The sequence below is a fragment of the Brachyhypopomus gauderio genome, chromosome 2 (assembly GCF_052324685.1).
Source record: "Brachyhypopomus gauderio isolate BG-103 chromosome 2, BGAUD_0.2, whole genome shotgun sequence".
NCBI lineage: Eukaryota > Metazoa > Chordata > Actinopteri > Gymnotiformes > Hypopomidae > Brachyhypopomus > Brachyhypopomus gauderio.
In genome coordinates this window covers 24,240,920-24,262,014 of record NC_135212.1, presented here as the reverse complement: position 1 = coordinate 24,262,014, position 21,095 = coordinate 24,240,920, and the positions used below count along the sequence as shown (strand labels likewise).

General features: G+C 43.3%; 4 protein-coding genes across 7 annotated transcripts; 1 reads left to right on the top strand and 3 right to left on the bottom strand.

Annotated features, from left to right (window-relative positions):
• Positions 1 to 544: 544 nt before the first annotated feature.
• kif23 (kinesin family member 23) lies at positions 545 to 8,539 on the bottom strand. Of its 4 annotated transcripts, XM_076992264.1 has the most exons (24): positions 8,328 to 8,539; positions 7,769 to 7,835; positions 7,488 to 7,616; positions 7,214 to 7,319; positions 6,987 to 7,123; positions 6,796 to 6,908; positions 6,535 to 6,705; positions 6,273 to 6,314; positions 5,882 to 5,994; positions 5,679 to 5,800; positions 5,466 to 5,568; positions 5,300 to 5,379; positions 5,072 to 5,191; positions 4,800 to 4,959; positions 4,526 to 4,687; positions 4,272 to 4,438; positions 4,007 to 4,180; positions 3,066 to 3,254; positions 2,508 to 2,774; positions 1,736 to 1,969; positions 1,537 to 1,625; positions 1,354 to 1,432; positions 1,090 to 1,160; positions 545 to 1,008 (listed from the first exon to the last, which is right to left on the bottom strand). In XM_076992264.1, the coding sequence occupies exons 1-24, from the start codon at positions 8,339 to 8,341 to the stop codon at positions 993 to 995; spliced, it is 2,925 nt and encodes a 974-aa protein (XP_076848379.1). In that variant the 5' UTR covers positions 8,342 to 8,539; the 3' UTR covers positions 545 to 992. The 4 variants fall into 4 exon arrangements, with proteins under 4 accessions (XP_076848379.1, XP_076848383.1, XP_076848393.1 ...); XM_076992268.1 differs by lacking the exon at positions 6,273 to 6,314 and having other exon boundaries at positions 8,328 to 8,535; XM_076992278.1 differs by lacking the exon at positions 2,508 to 2,774 and having other exon boundaries at positions 8,328 to 8,527.
• Positions 8,540 to 8,867: 328 nt separating this feature from the next.
• On the bottom strand, positions 8,868 to 14,957 carry paqr5a (progestin and adipoQ receptor family member Va). The gene is made up of 8 exons (XM_076992309.1): positions 14,517 to 14,957; positions 12,021 to 12,150; positions 11,075 to 11,202; positions 10,678 to 10,880; positions 10,327 to 10,453; positions 9,926 to 10,025; positions 9,651 to 9,795; positions 8,868 to 9,548 (listed from the first exon to the last, which is right to left on the bottom strand). The coding sequence occupies exons 2-8, from the start codon at positions 12,072 to 12,074 to the stop codon at positions 9,310 to 9,312; spliced, it is 996 nt and encodes a 331-aa protein (XP_076848424.1). The 5' UTR covers positions 12,075 to 12,150; positions 14,517 to 14,957; the 3' UTR covers positions 8,868 to 9,309.
• A 152-nt stretch (positions 14,958 to 15,109) lies between these two features.
• On the top strand, positions 15,110 to 19,372 carry ddb2 (damage-specific DNA binding protein 2). The gene is made up of 11 exons (XM_076992299.1): positions 15,110 to 15,447; positions 15,588 to 15,744; positions 15,843 to 15,964; positions 16,120 to 16,311; positions 16,678 to 16,844; positions 17,232 to 17,331; positions 17,444 to 17,621; positions 17,728 to 17,873; positions 18,018 to 18,173; positions 18,862 to 18,907; positions 18,988 to 19,372. Exons 2-11 carry the CDS (start codon positions 15,588 to 15,590, stop codon positions 19,176 to 19,178), a joined length of 1,455 nt encoding a protein of 484 aa, XP_076848414.1. The 5' UTR covers positions 15,110 to 15,447; the 3' UTR covers positions 19,179 to 19,372.
• LOC143494209 (protein FAM180A) lies at positions 19,013 to 20,748 on the bottom strand. Its single transcript, XM_076992317.1, has 3 exons — positions 20,579 to 20,748; positions 20,085 to 20,164; positions 19,013 to 19,881 (listed from the first exon to the last, which is right to left on the bottom strand). Exons 1-3 carry the CDS (start codon positions 20,646 to 20,648, stop codon positions 19,567 to 19,569), a joined length of 465 nt encoding a protein of 154 aa, XP_076848432.1. The 5' UTR covers positions 20,649 to 20,748; the 3' UTR covers positions 19,013 to 19,566.
• Between the last annotated feature and the right edge of the window lie 347 nt (positions 20,749 to 21,095).

Below are 21,095 nucleotides of genomic sequence, written 5' to 3'. Positions count from 1 at the left end.
TACATATGCAAAATATATGTATTAATAAATGCGGAAATAGTATCTACAGGTCAACTTGTGCATTTGCAGTATACACATTAAAAGCACAGAGCAAAGATCTGTACTTTGGTCAAAAAAAAATAAATAAATAAATACCGTAATAAATCACTCATGAAACCAGCCAATAAAATATTAACATGCTAAAGATCCCAGACACAGTTAATTGTGTAGGACAACAGGGCAATGGGGTGAACAGCTTACAACTGACTGTCAAATTTAGTACATACAGGCAAACACTGAGGGACCATCTCCAAGGCCACAATTAAGCCAAAGCGTAGGCGAAAAAGAATGTCCAAACAGCAATTCACCATCGGCACTGTAATTTAGTCCACGACGAGGCTCAATTTATGTCTGAGAAACTGGCTTATGGCTCTGCCCATGTATCCACTACAGCCCTCTTCCCACCAGACTGAACTAGGTAATGCTGCCATCTGCTGGTTAAAGTCAGGTTAAAGCATGTTTAGTAGCACGGTAAAGGCAGACCTTTCAGAAACACAAGAACAAACATCTTCAAATGCTGTTTATTAACAGTTGCGTGTACAGTGAATGCTGTGGCGTTCAGATCAGTCACTCCGCATCAAGGTCATACAAGTGAAACAAACGGTGCATTTCTAAGTTCACTACTACAATTGAGATCCTACGTCTCAATCATGACTAGCAAATGCTTTCTTTACCATACTTGACCAATAACATAAAGAGTTACATACTCCAGACAGGAGGAAGAAGCATTTCACCACAGCTCCGTCTTAAACCACCCCGAGGTCATGATGACTATGAATGTTTGATGCTAACACTAAAGTACATTACAAAACAAATTTGGTGAACATATGTACAGGCTTATATATATATAAAAAGTATTTTAAAAAGTTAAATATATTGGAATATTGCACACAGTAATGAGGGGTTTCAAGAGGAAAGGACTCTTGACTGTGATGGCAATGCATTGGTGGGTTTTAAGGCTTTCTACGCCTGCAAGACAAAAATCAAATAAAGAATTATTAACTTAATTTTGCTCAGTGAAAAACTAAATGTGTTTGGAACCAAACGTACTTTGGATATCCGTGATGTTGATAACCAGGCCCCAGATTTGAGCCCGCCCTCATCTCCACAGCAACAGCACACTAACCAGATCAGAGAGAGACAGGAAACACTCAGAATCACAGAAGCACATCCAACACATCAAAGATTACACAGTGTTTAAAACAGAAAATGAAGTTTATATCGACTACATTAGTTCAACAACATACTGGCCACATTCCAGCAATTCTAGAAAAGGTTCAGAAGAACAGGGAGGTCTGAAGCAGTGGGTCTTACCCTGGTCTCCACGTCTGTCCAGGACCCATCCTTGTGTTCTTCCTGGTTTGGGCCAGTCTCTGATGATCTACGCTTACGGCTTCAGCAAAACACACATGAGCTTAGTTTAAACTATGTGCCTTGTCAAAGAATGCCTTGGCATTTCTTCAAGCTTCTAGAAAAATTCTGTTCTTAAATTCTCACCTTTCTCCGAGAGGGTTCTCTTGTTTTAGCGTTTCAATATCAGTGAACTGAACTGCCTGGCCTCCTCCTCTAGTTTTGAAAACTTCACCCTTAAAAAGCAAAACATGTATGGCTATCATCACCCACAGACTGAGACATCAAAATGTCATTTTATGCTCACCAGCCAAGACCGACAAGATCAGATATCCAAGACCCCCACCTTGATGAGCTTGGTCTGAATCTCTCCGTCCGAAGCCACCTCCTGGTGCGTCAGCATGTATTTGTCACACTTGGACAGGGCCTTCTCGTCGGGAGCTCTCACTTTGATGGCATTCTGGATACTGGGCTGCATGACCGTGTCCAGCTCCACATTAGTGGAGGGTTTGTGATCGACCCATCGCTCGGCTCCAGCCGAGTGGGAGCGTCTGTGCACGGGCCGAACCGGAGGCACGGTCTGTCCAACCAAGACACACATAATGAGGAGCAGGGAGAGTCAGTGGGGAGAGGTGCTTAGTGAGAGTTAGTGGGTCCTCTACTGAAGCACTAAACATGCCAAGCTGTTACGGTCACACAATGGACCAACAAGCTCCCTGCTAAATGAACATGGATTTTAAAGTTGTTAGTATAAAACAACCATTTGAAATGTGTTTAACATATAAGGTTGTATATATTTTTATTTTGCCAGTCAGAAATAGCTTTCTAGAAACCAGCAATAAATAAACAAATACAAAAAAAACAAACAAAACAAAAACAACTTTTCCAGGTTCCAGAGCTGTGCTTGAGCACAAGAGATAAAAATGGTTTGGTTGGTAAGCTCAAAACTTATTTTGTCTAAAGTGTGAAACAGAACAGGACAAGCTTACAAAGAAGAGCAGAGTAAACACACCAAATCCATTTTTCGGACACCTCTACAGAAGGGCGAGCACGCAGGCAGCGGAGACGTTAGTGTTACGACAGCTCTACCTACAGCTACAGCGCGATATACCACTGACCCTGTAACCATCCTCCTCTAGGCCTACGTCTGCTGGCCGGACGGGTACCTCCCAGTCTGGGGCCCAGCACCTGCCTCTCCTCCTGCCAAGGCTGCTGGGGAGGCCCTGAGCTCTGCTCCTAGCGTGGGGAGGGGAGGGGCTGCCCTGCCTGTCTGACTGCGGCACTCGCTGCTCCCACTCTGAGATACAGGAGGCCACAGACACGCTGCTGGTGCTGGGGGACGGGGGGCCTGGCCTGAGGGCTTGAGGGGGGACGTATACTGTGGGCTGGCAGGAGAGAAACGGCAGGGAGCAGCAGAGAAGACCGCACAAAGCATCCGGTTAGTGCAACACACACAAAAAACATCATGACAAGTAAAAAACGTAAAGCTGTTAAAATCAATTTGAACAACATATATATATTTTTTAATTGAGTCGATGAATTGCATAGATAATGAAACATGCAATTGCACAGAGAGTGAAAAACAGTTTGTAAAGACAAGACGAACACAGACTGGAAGAGTGGCTGAGAATAGCCTGTATTGTAGCAAATCAGAAAGGCGAGTCACGGACACATACGGGCACGGGCGAGGGAGAGGCAGATCTCTTGGCAGGCACTCTGTCCTTCTCTCTGGAAGGGCGCTGGGGTGGATCCGGCCGGCTGTCTGTCTTGCTCTCGGTCACAATGGCCTTGAGCTGTTTCAGCTTCTCGTCCTTCACCCACAGCTTGTTCTGCATCTCCAGCTCCTTGGCATTCACGCGCCTCTCCTGCATAGCAACACACATACACACAAAGGTTGGAGCCAAAGCCATAGCAGAATGGAGCTTGGCAGAGTCCGACGGTACAGTCCTGGGCCTGGAGACTCAACGTGCCAGCACTGGCACAGCTAAGAGCCCAGGAAGGCCTAGCAGGGTTAGGGGCTGCCAGAACCGCACACAATGCCCCGTGAACAGCAGCTACAGATTAGATAATGTGCCTGGTTGCATCTAATGCACATATGGATGAATTCTCAAATTAAGATTGGCAAACAATTGACGTGAAATCAGAATAAGCAGCGTTTGATCAGTAGCGCAAATCTCCACTGTTAGACAACACTGGCCATTATGTTTCAAAACTGGTTTGATCTGAAGATATTTTTTATATAGGTAGAAATTCTTCTCAACCAGAAAACTGGAACAGTCTCAAATTTGTACTTGATCAGCTGCAGTATCTTGCTGCTCATCCTCACTATGAGCAGAGAACGAGCAGAGCGGTGTCGGGCGAGGATACTCACACACTCCTCAATATGAGCAGAGCATGAGCAGAGCACGAGCAGAGCGGTGTCGGGCGAGGATACTCACACACTCCTCAATATGAGCAGAGAACGAGCAGAGCGGTGTCGGGCGAGGATACTCACACACTCCTCAATATGAGCAGAGCATGAGCAGAGCACGAGCAGAGCGGTGTCGGGCGAGGATACTCACACACTCCTCAATATGAGCAGAGCACGAGCAGAGCGGTGTCGGGCGAGGATACTCACACACTCCTTCTGCCACCGGAGCTTCTCGTCGGTCACCAGGCCCTGCATGCGCGTCTCCATGCGCTTCTTCTCGGAGAGCTCGCGCTGCAGCCTTTGGCCTCTGCTCTCCAGTTCATGCTGTAGGGCTCGTTTGTCCTCCTCGTAGATGTTGGTGGTCTTCTGCAGGATGTCGATCTACACACAAATGAGCGGCACTGAGCATCATGGGCCAGAGGAGCAGCCGTGACTGCCCCGGGGTCAAGGAGCTCCACCGTGGTCAACATACCTTGTACTCCAGCATCTTGCATTTCTTCTCTAGACGATCAAGGTCGTTTTTCTGGTTCTGGATCATTTTGTCCTTCTCTCCTAGTTTGCCTCGCTGGTCTTGGATGAAGTTCTCTTTGGACATGAGGTTGCCGTCCAGATCTTGAAGCTTGGAGCTCAGCATGTGGGCTGCAAAAAGAAAGCAATGAAGGTATTTCAGCTTCGTATGCAGTTAGGAAACATTTACACGCGTGTGCGTTTTCTAAAATATCACACCAGCTTTGTTGAACTCCTCATTCATCATCTGTCGGATGCGGTGCCTCTTCTCCAGAGCCTCTATGAGCCTGGGTAGCGTTTGGTCATCAGTGGGGTCAGAGATCTCGCAGGAAGGCAGTGGAGGAAAACTCTGCAGCAGTTGGTTTAGGGCTGTATGAGGCTCTGGGCAAAGTCACACACACACACACACACACACATTAGAAAACAACAATGGATTAAAGAGGATGAGCAAGGTCACACAAGCCATTTTTTGGTGCTAGAGATTGAGCGATACCTCCATCCATCGGGCCTCCGCGGTCCTGTAGCCGTCGAGACAGCTCGTCTTGGAAGGCCTGGTTCCTATGTCTGCGGCCCGCAGCAAAGCCGCAGATTGGCCGGTCGACAGGCCGGGCCACCTCCACCTCCTGAGTCATCTCGGCAAACCTCATCACCAGCTTCAAGAAAACATGGGGTTTAACTGCAGAACCATAATATCTGAAGCTATTATTCTAGTAGCAGTTTCGTTTAAGCAATCTGAATGCAAACTCAAAGTCTGAACAGGCTTACCATAGTTTCTTCATAATCATCAGCCTTAGGGTTGACACAGACCACCATTCTGACTTTGCCTTCTCCATCAAAATAGTTTTTGAATAGATGGGTAACTTTAGAGTCTCTGTAAGGGACCATCTAAAGAAAGGGGGGGGGGGGGGGGGGGTGTAGGAATCAGTCATAACTTGAACATGGAGGGGACTTTAAATAAAGCATATAAAGACCAGGAAATATCTGTGTGCATACCTTATTAGTGCCACACATTTGATTCTCCCTCAGAACTTCAATACAAGTGCGGAGTGTCATTAGAGACTGATTGATATTGCCTGTCAAGAGAAACAAAATGAACAATACTGGCCATAAAACCCAAGGATCTGGGCATACGATACGAGCAGTTCCAGAAGCAGCCGACCTGCTTCACGGAGGCGGCTCCCTTCTGCACGAGTTCTACTGGTGCGTTCACTCCCGGCCAGGTCCACCAGACACAGCTGGCTCACGTTCACCTGGTTCTTATCCTTGAAGAGGTGAAGAAGAAGATTGCCTCAAAGTTGGAGAAGCCAGGAAGAAGAATGTCTCCTCCCACCCCCGTTAAACCCCACCCCCACAGAGCACAGCTGGCATTTACCTGCAGAACGTTGTCTCCATCTGCATCCAGTGGTGCCTGGGCCAGTTTGACGATGAACACACTGTGTGATCTGCTAGACTCTCGATTCAGCTGCGTGTTGGCAATTCGGCGCTTCTTCTGACCTGGTGGTCACAGTTACCCATGATTAAAATGCACTGACAGCTACTGGTGTAAGTACTGGGGTCAACGGCATTTCAACTCACCTCTCCAAAAGACTTCAAACGCTTCCTCGGTCGACTTGACTTCAACTTCTGTGCACCCAGCCACATACATGTTGTGGTTTTGATCTTCCCGCAAAATTTTAGATTGTGGTGGTCTAAAAGAAGCAAATAAAAGCCCTCAATATTACTTCTGCAAAAGGGAAACTGCACAGAACGTGAATACATAAAACGTGTCACCAAGCCATGTTAAAACGGGTCATGCCTCCTAAGCAGAAGACTAGAGAAAGCAGCAAAGCTTATGCCACAAGTCGACAAAGAAAAGACAACAGTTTAGACAACAGCGCCGCATGTAACTACACAGAACAAGTAGTACAGATTATGCTGAGCAAGGAGTTGCGGTCTAATCTACAGCAGTTCTCCACTGGTCACGTACATGAACTCAGTGTGTCGCAGAGGAGTCCCTGCACCATTCCACCTAGCAGAGGAACAGAAACATTATCTGCAGGCTACACTACAGTATACACGCCCCATGTCCAAAAGAGATGGAGCATTATCCATAAACCCAAGTGTGCATTTAAAGGATAAGATTCAATTCTGCCTGTCTATATTCAATCATTTTTGTGCACATGTATAAACAGCAGGCTGACAAAACATGGCATAAAGAGCAATAGTGTAAAAAGCTACAACAGGCTTACTTTGGCTTGATCAGGTCAATCGGAGACTCTTCCAGCAGATCATAGATATAGTTATTGTAGATCTCAATGTAGGAGACAAACACGCTGTAACTGCTGTCCTCATCCACTTCTTTTGCCTTACAAGCTTCCTCAGGATTAATCATGTCAGCAAACTCTGGGTCTGCTCTTTGCCTGCAAATAAACATGGCTTGAGTCAAGTGTGTAATCAGTCAACACATGCACCTCCAGCCACAGATTGTTAAGTGAGGAACTTCCATGCACCTGGAGGAGGGAGTCTTTGGTACAGACTGCTGAGACTCTCGTTTCTGACGCTCCAAAAGAGCATCTACTTGATTTTGCACTTCCACGCCATTCTTGTCATCTGGTTTAAAGACCTGGGTTGTGTGACAGTTCATGAGCTCAGAGAACACAATGAATATAATATCATATCAAATCACACTAAAGTGACTTACAAATCTTTTGGCCTGAAAGGGCCCAATGCTGTTGAAGATCATGTCTAATGAGCGCGGAAGTAGTCCGCCTTGACCAGGGGAGCCAGTCATTGTGAACGTTTTTCCACTCCCAGTGACACCATAGGTGAACAGAAGCCCTATGGAATGAAAAATAAGATCTTAGTGTATGAACATATCATGCGAAACAAATCGCATTTCATTCAGATTTCACTGAATTATTTTCTTACCATTTTTCCCATGAATTAAGTCATCAGCAAGAGGTTTTGCAACATCCTCAAACAATTCTCGCTGAGTTGTTTTAATTCCAAACACTTTCTTGAAGGAATATTGTGTCTGTAATAATAATTACATCAAATTGAGACTTGGATATTATGACCTTAGCAAAATACTAGCAAATCTCAACCGTCACAAGACTAGTAGACACTGGATAACCCATACAGGAAATACAACAAGGGGTGTGTGTGTGTGTGTGTGACGCAGGTGCCACTAGAACCGACTGACCTCTTTGAACTCTCCATTCCTGTTGGCTTTGAGGCCATCGGGCGCGTGTAACTGTATGGTGGTGCTGCTGATCACCTCCACACAACACTCTCCATCTTCTGCGCCCAGTGGACGCACGCGGCAGTAAACCTGCCAGAAGCGCAGAGGGCGGCACTTCGCTGAAAGGTTCAACTAACCTAGATTAAACTCGGATACTCCGACTCCTCACCCGTGTTAACCTGCCTACACACACGTGATCACCCATGTTTATTTCACATTATACACCGTTTCACTGAACATACCCCGACAGGATCCGTCTGGTGGTTGGCTGTTTTTTTAGGAGGAGGTCGGCGTGGGGTCTTTGCCTTCCTAGAATTAAAGAACATGTAAAAGAACATTCGACCAACCTGTTATACGTGTATATGAACCAAGAAAAGGTGTCTAGTTCACCTGTCTCGCCACCTACACTTGCTGCTGTAAGGCAGCACCAGCCATGTACAGGAAATACAGCCATTTTCTTAGGCTGCCCCGTCTAACTTACTGGAACTAGTGATATATTACCAAGTAAAATAAGCTAGCAGTCGCTAACGTTTCGTGTGGATCGACGCACATTTGAGGTAAGTCACTAGTTAGATAAGAAACTATCTAGAGACGTTTGATGAGCAAGAATGTGTTAAAATGGCTAAAATCACCAGGTGTTAGCTCGCTTGCTAACTAACGTTAATGAAGCTAGCTGGCTAACTAGCCAAGCTACCCCAGATTGGCACTAGTACATTCTAGCTCACCATAGAAAACACAAAGCAGCATCTTACAAAAATAATCAATATATATATACACACACACACGTTGAAGAAAACTTACATGGGCCTCATCATCGTGAAGTGTTTTTAATCAACCTCGTAGGATTGTTGTTCTCGCCTCTTCGGAATTCTAAATTCGAATATTCCCTCCGCCTCGCGAACAAACGGATTTTTGAAAATCGGACCAATCGGACATCAGCTAAATCGCCAAGACCTCCGGATGTCCCGCCTCAAATTTGTAACGCAATATCCTGTATAAACTAACACCCCCCCCACACACACACACACACACACACGCACCATTCAAGTGCCTCCCCAAAATGAATTATGTCGCTAGCCTCGCGAGAATGGCAACCTGCAGTAGCCCGAGTGTCAGTTCTCGCGAGGTTAGCGCTGACAGCGGGAACAACAAACCCGAAACACAACGACGAGAGAAGGCGTTCCTACCAAAAAAGTAAAGACTTCGTGTAAAATATAAGGAGTCCTGGACCTGGACCTTGGACCTTGAAATTTTCACTTATTTTAAATCAAAACCTTGACAGGTATGGTGACAATTCGTGTTGAAGATTTGTTTTGAGCCTTTTTGTTTTAAAACACCAAACAAAATCAGATTCGTTTATTGATTTTAAATAAATACAATGTGCAAAATATAAATATAATGCAAACAATGCAAGCTTTACAAAAATATGAAGGATAAAAACAGCTAGTGTTTTTACTTAGATTAACTTTTTTCTTCAAGTTAAGGTTATAAATAAATGTGGTAGATAAAATACAGATTTAGTGTTTTAAGGCACATATTGTGAACACAACCTAGTAAACACCACTAGGTACAGTGAGATTTTTTATTTTAAATGGCTCATTAGACTATGTGTCATCAATTAATACTCAAGTACATCAAGTAATAGGCCTACTCCTAAATCAAGATTGTTTTTAATTTAACACAGCTAATGCAGTCTTGTATAAAACATCCTTCACCCCAAGAAAGCTCTTCATACTTTCACATTATTTACATTAAAACACAGCTGTTGTTACTGTACAGTAGTTTATGACCTTTTAAAATAATGGTCCTTTTTTCTGGTGATTGAAGATTGACTGAAGACGTAGATTATACACAGACTGGAGGTGACGCACAGAAGTGCAGCCCCCACTGTGTTGGTAAAGGTGATGGGCTGGGAATGTTTCTGAAGCCATCGCTTACGTAAGTTCATGTCCAGCTCGACTGCAGTCAGCTGGAAATAAGTGCCAACGATGGCAGAGACGTGAGAGAGCTGGTGACTGTGCCCTGTGAAGAAAAGAAAAAGCAAATAAATGGAAAAACATAAGTGAACAGACAAGACTGTTCCTAGTGCGGTTTTACCGAATTATACTTATTTGTGCCGCTAACCTATGTAATCAAAACTCCCAGGTGCCAGACGTTCAGGTAGGTGTGAGGCAAAGAGGAAGCCCGTGAAGACAGCCAGTGAGGTGTGCAGGTAGTGGACAGCTGTGGCTTCATTCACTGTGCAACCATCACCACTGCACATGAACATCTGTGATGGGAGAAACATACACATGGAGCTCAAACGACTGGTCGCAGTGACCATTATGAACACTCACACACACACACACACACACACACACACACACACACACACACACACACACAACATGTTAACTTACCCTGCAAAACAAAGGAACACTGTCAAAGATGTACGGATACGCAAAGGCCACCGTGCGTAGACATCTGCATAGTTTCATGTTTAATTTCACTGCAGAAAACCTAAGAAAAGAACAATTGGAAATTAATGATACTATAAAAATTATTAATGTATTAGAAGTCAGAGCAATTCAACTATACAAAGCCTGAACATATATGGACATTACAAAAAAGCTGTAAATATATCTTTCAAAATGTCATTTAGGGTACACTAAAAGTTGTTGAAACTACTCACACAAACCACAGATTGCTTAAAAATGTCCCATAACAAAACAGTGCTAAACAATTTATCTTTTATTGCTTTTCACTATATCATTTGTGTTAACATTTCATAACATTTAACAAATGCATGAATCAGTCTTGCCTTGAGTAGCAGGCCAGTCCAGTAGAGACAACAGAGTTCAGCACAGCAGCAGGAATGTAGTATTTGTGGAACATGCTGTTGACCCATTTCTCGGGGAATGCATAAGAGGAATAGGAGATAGCAGAACCTATTGGTGCACAAACACCCACATAAATGCAAAACAATGTGAAGGATTTCTAAGAAAACAACAATATTTGCTTCCAGTGAGTAAGTCTGGACAAATTAGCATGATTCTGTTCTGCAGTGTCTATAAAGTGGAACAGTTCTTTTACACTTCACACATCAGTTCATTCCTCATAACACAACATTAAAGGCGTTAGTGTTGGTGAAACTGAACCCCAGGCCCCTCACCCAAGCTGTAGAGGCTGAGAGCTCCATAGTCGAAGAAGAAGCAGATGTGCCTGGCACGCTCGGACATGGAGTTGAAGGTGTGAGCACAGCTGGAGGCCAGTGGGTAGAGGGAGCTGGAGATGAGGAAGACTATGAGAGGCCATCGGTAGCAGTCCTGCCACCCCCCCTCCACCAGCACCACCAGCAGCTTCCACAAGAAGAACCTGGCAAAATGGACCAGAGTAAAACCTGATAAGACTCTGCACCACACGGTGGCACAAAATGTAAGTGAACACATTTACTATGCACTATATCTTCATCGTTAGAGAGAAATTAACTGGCAACTGTTATGCAAATGTTATGCAAAATTTAATTTCTAGTGAAGTTGCTTTAATGTTTCTGGAGAAAACTGTCAGACCATGTGGGCAGAAAGTGGGTCCAGATGTTAAGTGTTTCGTTGGTTAGCTGGAAGATACTGAGAACACAGTCTTTGGCTGTGCTGTAAGGGTACCGATATCCTGATATGATCCCATCCTCATGGAAGACCTGTTCAGAACAGAGGGTTCGTTAATTCTATACAAGCCCACAAAATATTGTTATTACATGTTCTAAAAATATTTATAATTGCAGATATATTTGTTGTTTCACTAACAAGAATAGATTTATGGCGTTTGAGTTATTGTTTAGATAACTACACCAAAGAATGTAGAGGCCTGCACATCAGGCTAGCAAGGCCAGGCAAGCACATGCAAGGCCAGGCAAGCCCAGGCGCTGGTCACAGGCTCTGAAAGCATTAGTAAGTAAATTTTATTTATAAAGCACTTTCTATGCCGCCAAAGTTGCCCAAAGTGCTGTACATATTCTAATAAATATAGTATAAAATACAAAAAATACAACAACAATCAAAATAAGTCAAATACACAAAAATAAAATAAAATAACAACATACAATACATCAATTCACCAAAACATTACCACAGTTTCTTACTGAACAAATGCAAGTTTATATAAATGGGTTTTTAAACCTGATGTAAAAGACGAGACAGAGGTAGCATGGCGAATATCAGGTGGTAGGTTATTCTACAGTCTCGGAGCGTACACTAAAAATGCTCGATCCTCTCTAAGTTTTAAAGGTGTCCTGGGGACAACTAATAAGTTCTGAGATAAAGATCTCAGCGAACGCTGCCTGATTGGAGATTGGCGCAAATCTGAGATGTAAGAAGGGGTCAGCCCATTTAGTGCTTTAAAAACAAATAAAAGCACTTTAAATGAAGCCTTACCTATCAGAACAAGAGTAGCACCAACACATCACAGCGCTACACAAGATGCTGTTAACTGCAGTTTAGCTGTAAGCATGATACTTACTTTTGGAACTTGGTTGATGGTTAAAACCTGAGGCACCTTGATGAGGCTCAGCATGATCAGTCCCTACCAGTCGCCACCTCATCTAACGAGCTCCAACGTCCCCTTTCCTTGTGCTTGAGTGTAGATCCCTCTACACAGGCAACAACAACCTTGTATAGACAGTAACCTCAGTCCTACAAATAGCAGTTGAAAATGAACTAATCCACAGTGAAAAGCTGTCCTAATACTTAACACAGCAACTCTTCTCAAGCTGTGGGATTATGATATTTACAAGATTATGATATTTACAGGATAATGATATTTACAGGATACAGGATCAGGACATTTGACTGCAATTCAGTCAAGTGTTTTTTGTTGTATTATTTTTGGAGTATTTCTCAACAGGGATATGCATTTATATAAGATTTGTGTTAGAATATTTGATTTGAACCTTCAGCAACAATGCTGATCTCACTTTTTAAAAATGTGATTAATGCCAAGATGTTTTCAGCAAAATGAACAAGTGAAACATGAATTAGGCACTCCGCTCCCCGACGAGGGACTCCTCTCTGAGGGGGAAGTTGAGAGCCCACCTCCACTGGAGCACTCCGGGGGAACCGTGAGGTCGAGGGGGAGGAAACTCCGGACTGAGGGCGTTCCACTTCCCCTCTCTGAGGGGAGCAGCATGGACTGCTCCCGGTGCCACACCCTCGAGGTGGCAAGGAAGTGGAGTTTGGACGCCTCGGAGGAGGAGATGGAGGTTGAGTAACCGAGACATGGGACTAGACCCGTGGAGCAACCGTGGAAGGGGGGTGAGGTCCCCCTAGTGGCTCCCCGGAGAGGGGCGAAGTGGCGTCGGCAGGCGTACCCTGAGGCGTGCCCTCCGGTGTCGCCCAGAGGGACTGACCGCACGCTCGGAGAGGACTGCTGGCGCGCAAGCAAGCAGAGCGCCGAGTACACGCGGCAGAGTGTCCGCTCAGAGGACAGGAGGAGGAGGACCACCTACAGCAGCGCCTGTGGCCCTGGGAGGACTTTCCCCGCTGGCAGCCCTCCTGCAAGCGGGACGCCTGTTCCTGTGTCTGCCTGGGACTGTGTTTGTGTTAGTCCCCGTGTTTCTCCCTAAAGCCATTTTCCCTCTTGTGCCTATGCTGTTTAATGTGCCTGTCTGTGTTTTTGTGAATGTGCCATTGTGTTTGTCTAACGTCTTTTCCCCTGTTTTCCCAGGGAGGGTGTTCTAGCTGGTTCATGCCGGAGGGCGGACCTCTCCCGGACGCATTGCCGGCTGCTCTGGACCCGCCCGTTGGTGTAGGTCCTGGGGGGGGCTCTGTCACACTACAGCACCGGACCCCTCCCCTTGGGGCATGTGTCTACGTAGTCCGTGTCTGTGTATGTACATTGGGGGGTGTAGCTGGCTGTGTGTGCGTTCACCTGTGTCATTAGTCTAATGTGTTTCACGTGGTGCTTGTTAGACTATGTGTATAAAGCGTGTGTGCATGTGTGTGTGTGTGTGTGTGTGTGTGTGTGTGTGTGTGTGTAGCGTCCTGTGCTCGTCTTTATTAGAGTCTCACGCCATTGCGTTTTGTTAAATGTGCGCTGTCTGCGCAAACCACAATAATAAAGAACATCAGTGTTGCACCCTGAAAACCGCCTCGTCCTTCAGCCTGCACTCAGCTTTACAGATCTCATTACTTTTGGAGTCTACTAAAACAGAAATAAAGACAAATCCAAAAGAATTATAGATGTGAATTTGCCAGAGCTTTTGCAGAAATCTATGTTGTACACTATACTGGATTGTAGGTCAAGTGATTTTCATTTACTGTAAGAAAGTCAAATAGTAAATGTACCTTGTATGTCTAGTATTGAGCAATATGAAAGGTCCAGGATGACCATGAAATTAGTAATGAAGTTAGGCCACAAACGATTGTCATCCATCAATGACAGTTAAACTCAGCTCAGTGTTCCTGGGTTCATGCACTTGCCTGTTGGTTATAGCGCATCTTTAACAACCTTTCATCAGCTCTGCCTGGAGAGCACTGATGTCTACAAGGACCTAGACTCAGCCTACGTTTGAGACAACAAAATTATTGCGAGTCAGAGAGTAAGCTCACAATTTGTAACCTATAAAAAAACATCTTACTCAACAGTTTTAATCGAAAAACCGGAAGATGTACAGCATACGATTAAGCTTTTTGTTACTAGACTAGTATCATGTTTACTAGGCTATATCCAGCCATTTCATAAACTAAGCTGGGATAAACTTCAGGGTAACGTGTGTTTAATTGAAATTTAAAAATCACGTTAGCTAATTTATGTACATTGGACATTTAAAAATAATTAACAAACTGCATTATTGACGATGGATGCTGAATAACGTCAGTGTAAAATTGTAAGCTTGTCGTGAGAGGACAATTTAATACAAACGAGTTCCTTCACTAGGGTATATAGTTTAAAATGTTTATCTTTTTCCCCACATACGAATAAAACAACCATTATGCATCAAATTAAGCTTTAACTTACGATCAGAAGCTGAAGAATGCTAAGCCCGTCCACTCCAGATGTCATGTAATGTTAAATACGATGTGCAGGTCATGCCAAGGCGCTGTGTGGGAAAGCCAGCAGCACCAGAGAGAAAACACGCCTGTCTTTGTTGTCGTTGTCAGTCGTGGGTCCAGGACGGATCTGATTGGTTAACGTGCTTCTCCACGCCGCGCCGTACCCACGACTCCGGACAGTGTGATGGAGCGGGAGACAAGCTCCCCGATTACTCAATATCAACGAGCAGTTTATATAACCCACTACTTCCCGTGTAGACACTACGATCGTCTCAAATGGTTCTGTGTGATTTATAAATTTACAATTTGCGTGTGAACGCTTTTCAGTATTCTTGATACACGGCAGACATCGAAAGGTCTGAAGTATTAAAATCGTATTTCTTATATCATTACTTTACCTAACGTAGACTTTATGTGAAAATGTTCCATAAAGCCTGATATGGGGGGTCGATGTAAAATTGTGACCGATCGTTATGGTTCACGACGGCCCGTCCTTCAGTTTAGTGATTTGTCCCTGACTTTGGTGGTGGAGAAAAAAACATCTGAAGATATTCACAATAACCAAGACTAAATGTAAACTAGGTTTCATATTTTGCATTTTTACAAACCAGGTGTGTTTTAGATTAAATATAAATGTATAAAGTTCGTAGGTTTTTGTTATAAAATAATAATAATGGTGCATTTTGGACTTTGGAATGAGTTGGAAACATTTTGACAATACTGCCATCTAGTGTTGAAAATGTGTAAAACCCACAGTGGTTACAAAACAGGCGGAAAGTACGTCACAAACACGTGGTAGTTAAGTAACAACAAGCGCAAGGAAAAGGGCGCACGGTGCACACCTTTGACGAGAAAATTGATCAAACTTTCTTCATCGTTGAAATTACATCTTGAAGGTATGGAATTGGTTAAGTGACATACATTTCACCTCAAACGATTTAGCATCGTTATATCTGCCAAGTTTGCTTCATAGTGAATCTAAGATCCCTGACTGGCTTTATTTATCGTTATATTTTGGACATGTTTTTAATGCAAGATGGTAAGAAGAAAGAAGACGGAGGAGACACGTGCAACAGATCAGCGCGATGCAAAAGAAGAACTGGGCGAAGAATATCCTGAAACTCGTTCTAAGAAACTCAAGGCAAAGAAAGATGAAAAGACTCCACCAAGAACGAGCGGGGAAAATGGCTGTGGTCAGCTACAGAGATACATTCTCATTACATCTTTTTTTACATTTGCTTTCTGATAAAGAAGCGAGCCTAATCTGTAATGATGGTTCTGTACATTGTAGAAGAGACACTCAAACAGACGAGTGGAAAGTCTGGGCGGCAGAGGAGAGAGACCCAACTAAGCATGCCACATTACATCTACAAAAGCTCTTTGGGACAGAGTATCCAGTCTCACCTGCGGCAGGTAACATAGTAACCAACAGAAATGTTCTAGGAAGCTCCAGTTTAACTTATTGCTGCAATGAAAAGGTATATTTTCCAAACCGTAAATATGTTGGGATATGGGTGGAGCTGTGGTGGTTATATGTTTTCCTCATCTTCCATCATCTTCTTCTCCAGTGTCTCCAGGAGCCTTTTGTACGCTCCCTGGAGAGCTACAGGTTGCTCCGCACAGCCAGTCCATTTGACCGGAGGGTAACGTGTCTCGAGTGGAACCCCAGCCACCTCAGTAAGGTGGCTGTGGGCTCCAAAGGTGGAGACATCATCCTGTGGGACTATGAGGTGCTGGACAAGACAGCCTTCATAAAAGGGGTGAAGGACATTTCTTGCCACTCGCAACTGGCTAGGTTCACAAAATAAAATTCTTCTCCTTACCAGTATCAACCGTAAAGGCCTGGGTTATTTGTTTGTTGACTTTCAAATGTCAACAATGCTGGATCACTTTACAGCTTTGTAGAAAAGACAAAGACTACACCACTTTCAGTCTTTGTTAATAGTATAAACCATTATAGTAAAATGGTCTCACGTGATCTCAAATGTCTGAAATACCATCAGTGTGACTGAATTTAATGAAATGCTCCTGTATATGATCTTGAATATTGAAACAGTGTTTATAAAGAGGAGTTCAGGAAGATCTGAAAGGCCTCCATCAACAGACATGTATCTATTTACTCTCAGAAAGGAGGTGGTGACTCTATTGGAGGGATGAAGTTTTGTCCCACAGATGCAACCAAACTCTACGTGGCCTCTGGTGATGGCACGCTCTCCTTGCAAAGCTTTGAACACCTCCCAAGCGAGACGATCTCTCGTGTCCCAGAGTGCAGCCATACTCACCACACTTTCTGGTGAGCACTCTGGTTGGGTTGTTTGTTTTTTGTTTTTGTTATTTTTCACCGATTGGCCTTGTTGGCATAATGCAGGTGTAAGTACTACTTAATAGGACTTGTCTTCTGTGAGCTGTTTTTTCTGAATAAATTCCAGATTGAGGTCTTGAGAGAGAAGCATTCTCACACTAGACATGTTAGATATCTGGTCTTTTGCATTTTGCCAGCAAAAAATGTACATGCGTTGAAGATATACGGTGATTTGACATGCAGTTAATGAGATATGTTTAAAGTCTGGCTAGAAATCCCTTTGCACTCTCTCTATTCTACATGCAGTAATCATCATGTTTAAAAAAAATACAAGATGAATCATCACTAATTGTAACAACGTTTAAATCTATTCTCCAGTTACTGGTACTGCTGTTTAGACGTTTCTTTGAGTCGCCAGATGGTTGTGACTGGGGACAATGCAGGGAGATTGCTTCTGTTTAGATTGGACGGGCAAAAGGTGAGAGAGACGGAAGAGTTGTGATGATGCTGTCAATGTAAAAAAAAAAAACGTATTCCATAAAGGAAAAAAAAATTATCTTTGTTAAGGTTTTTTTCTCATCTAAATGTAGATTTTCAATGAGAAGCTGCACAAGGCTAAAGTGACCCATGCACAATTCAACCCTCGCTATGACTGGCTCATGGCAACATCGTCTGTTGACACCACTGTCAAGCTGTGGGACCTCAGGAACATTAAAGACAAAAACAGCTACTTGCATGAAATACCACATAAGAAACCTGTTAATTCTGGTAAGTGAACAAATGTTGGTTAAAAGGCCATGAACTGCATATATATTTAATATACGTTATGAACATTGTTCTTGGTTTCTCCTTTCTTCAATTGCCTTTACTTTAGCTTATTTCAACCCCACGGACTGCACCAAGCTTCTCACCACAGACCAAATGGACGAGATCAGAATATATTCCTCATGTGATTGGTCCAAGCCAGCTCAGGTTATCGTACACCCACATCGCCAGTTCCAGCACTTGACACCCATCAAGGTTAGAGCTCAGGAGACCCATCTGTTTGGACATTTACCTCAATTGAAGTTTGAGTGTGAACTGGCTTGGTGATTTGTTATTGGTCCAATTCATCTGTAATATGCCAACATGCGTATGGATGTGTGCGTGATGTTTTCATTTTAGGCAACTTGGCACCCCATATATGACCTCGTTGTTGTTGGCCGTTACCCAGACGACCGTGTCTTTACTGATGATGAGAGAACCATTGATATCTTTGATGCTAACACAGGCAGGCTTGTGAATCAGCTGAAAGACCCCAACACACACGGCATTGTGTCTGTAAGTGTGTGTTTATTTCATGTCTATTCATACAAAAATGGTTCCTTGTACTCTGTGCCCATAATTGTACATTGTCAACAAAACAAAATCTCTGATGTGTCTTTCCACACATGTACAGAGGTTTTAGGAAATGCCTTAACTGGAAAATAACATTTGGTGTCACGCTATTTTGAGAAATGCACAAAAAATCAGATCTGCTTGCATTTCTATGAGAAACATGAAAAACACTACAATTCTTGTGAAGGTGTTCACACCCTTAGTGTTTTTCCTGTTTTGTGGCATTACAAACCTAGAACTTTTATTTTATTTGAAAGTCATGTAAGAGACAAAATTGTACAAATTCTTAGTTAGAGTGGGTCCTTATGGAAGACCAGTCTCAAAAAACCTATTGCTTAAAGGCATACCCCAACAGACCTGCAGCTGTGATTGCAGCAAGATGTGCTACAGAGTGCATGCTAAAAATGCCAGTTTTATTGCTTATGTCACAATAAAAATATTTTGCACCTTCAGAGTAGTAAACATGGCCAGTAAATCAAAAATACAGCTCCCCATCCCTCAACAAACACCAGGGGAAGGAGTGGTGCTGGTGGTAAACACAGCACCGTACTCCACCTGTGATGGTGCAAAAAAACAGAAAAGGTGTTGACATTCAGAACATTCATAATGTCTATGCTGTCTTATATCTTAGCTCAACAAATTCCACCCAATGGGGAGCGTTTTGGCATCAGGAATGGGTAAGTACTCTAGAAAGGTCTACCAGTGCACGTTCTTTGAGTGAATGCTTTCCTAAGAACACGTTAACCTTCATCTGCAGGTTTTAATATTTTGATCTGGAGCCGAGATGATACTGTAAGCCAGACGCTTGGAGCTCAGAGGGAGGAAGGAATGAGTCCTGGAGCGAGAGCTGGAAACTCTAGAGTCCAGCACGGAACTCACCAGCGCCCCCGTGCGAGCCAAAGAGCAAAGACCAACACTGAATGTAAAATGCTGAAAAGGAAATCATAGTCCTCTGAAGCAACTGAAAGATTATATACATACTGCATACGTCTTTGTACTGTTTGACGTTATTGCCTAAAATACATTTTATGAGAAATATAATAAGGGTCGGTGTATACGATTGCATTTTCATACTTTTTTTTGGAGAAACATGTTAACAATTCAGTCTTTTTAATAAAAGTAAACACTGTTTATACCAATAATATACTTTGTACTACATTGCATGAAATAAAAAAAAGTTTCCCCTACATCAGCAAGGAAGAGTCAAATGGGAGCCAGAAAGCGAATGTTCAAAAATGAGCTTACATGAAGATCTCAAAATACATTTGGTGCTTTCCCAGACTAGAAAAGATAACGTGGAAGTTGAAATTGCTTCGTAGATTTATTGTGGAATTATTTAAGACCTGCGTAGCTGAATCAGGGTGACGTTTGCGAGGCGACCGAGGGCACGAGCCCAATCGTCTTCTTGCTTCTTCTGGACCTGGTAAGCTGAGAAAACGATTCCTAGGATGAGGGTCTCAAACCTGGACTGAGTGAACGACTGGTCTTCATCCTCCAGAGTCACTAGCAGTTTCTCCATTGCTGACACAGTCTTGGGGACGTTATCGTTGATGAGGCTTAAGAAAGCTCGTCCCTGCCTCATGGATGCCATCTCCTGATCCCGCATAGCAATGTTGTTGTCCTCATCAATCACCAGGCCACTCAGTAAGAACTGGAGGAACAGGAAAAATGAAATATTTTATCTTTATTATTTTACCCCCGCGTTCCCCCCACTGTTCCAGGGTTCATGCAGTATAAGGTGTGTCTGACGGCTTCATGAAATCATTTTTTTATCCTTAATTATGATATGGGCTTCAACTCGCACCGTCTGGATAATATCAAAGAAGGCAAACAGTAATACGGAAACTTTTCTACCTCGAATAATAAGTTGGCATCAGTAAGCGATTTGATGAAACTCTGTTGCGAGACGCCTCCGTGTAGAACAGCTGATGGATCTGCAAACAAAACAAATGATGTTTTTCTATACTGGTTTTCTTTATTCGGTGATCTTTAAATGTTCATTAATACGTCTTAAAACTAACTTGCCTCTCACTAGAAGGGAAACCGAGGAGGCTAACTTTTGGCACTTAACCACACAGTGGAATTTTAAGAATTAACACGCTTGGTCGACAATCTGGTTCACGTACGCATCTTTGCTTCGTTATTAAACATATATACCAAGCATAAACGATCTCTTCAGCAGTATATCTCGTTTATTATACGTTACGCAGAATCTGCAAGTTTGTAATGTATTGCACGATATAATATAGCCTGTCAACCCCGTGCACTCCGTAGAATCTCGAATGCTGCATTTTTTAATACAAGCAATAATGAAAACACAAAATGCCACAAACATTAAAATAGCCTACCTGAACTGTGCCTAAGGTCTCTGAAAAACACAAGACAAACGACAGCCCATGTGAATTTAATCCGCTGCATTTTTGATAATATTTGCTGCAAACCATTTAAGAATGTTCAAGAACTGGGCAAAAGAAATGGCACTTGGACATCTTTCAGTCATGTAGTGGCAGAGCGCCGAGGTGCTGTTCCCACCTGGGGAAATGAACGTTTCAGCCAACACGTCAAACTTTAGAATAATCTGTCTTCTTGTTTGTATACAATTATAAGTATACATGTAACATTCTTTCATGTGAGACATTTCATACGGGCGCCACGCTGCATGTGTGCGTATGATCTCTCTCTCTCTCTCTCTCTCTCTCTCTCTCTCTCTCTCTCTCTCTCTCTCTCTCTCTCTCTCTTTTTCTCTCTCTCTCTGTATAGATAGATAGATAGATAGATAGATAGATAGATAGATAGATAGATAGATAGATAGATAGATAGATAGATAGATAGATAACAGGTTTTTTTTCTACATGCAATGACAGG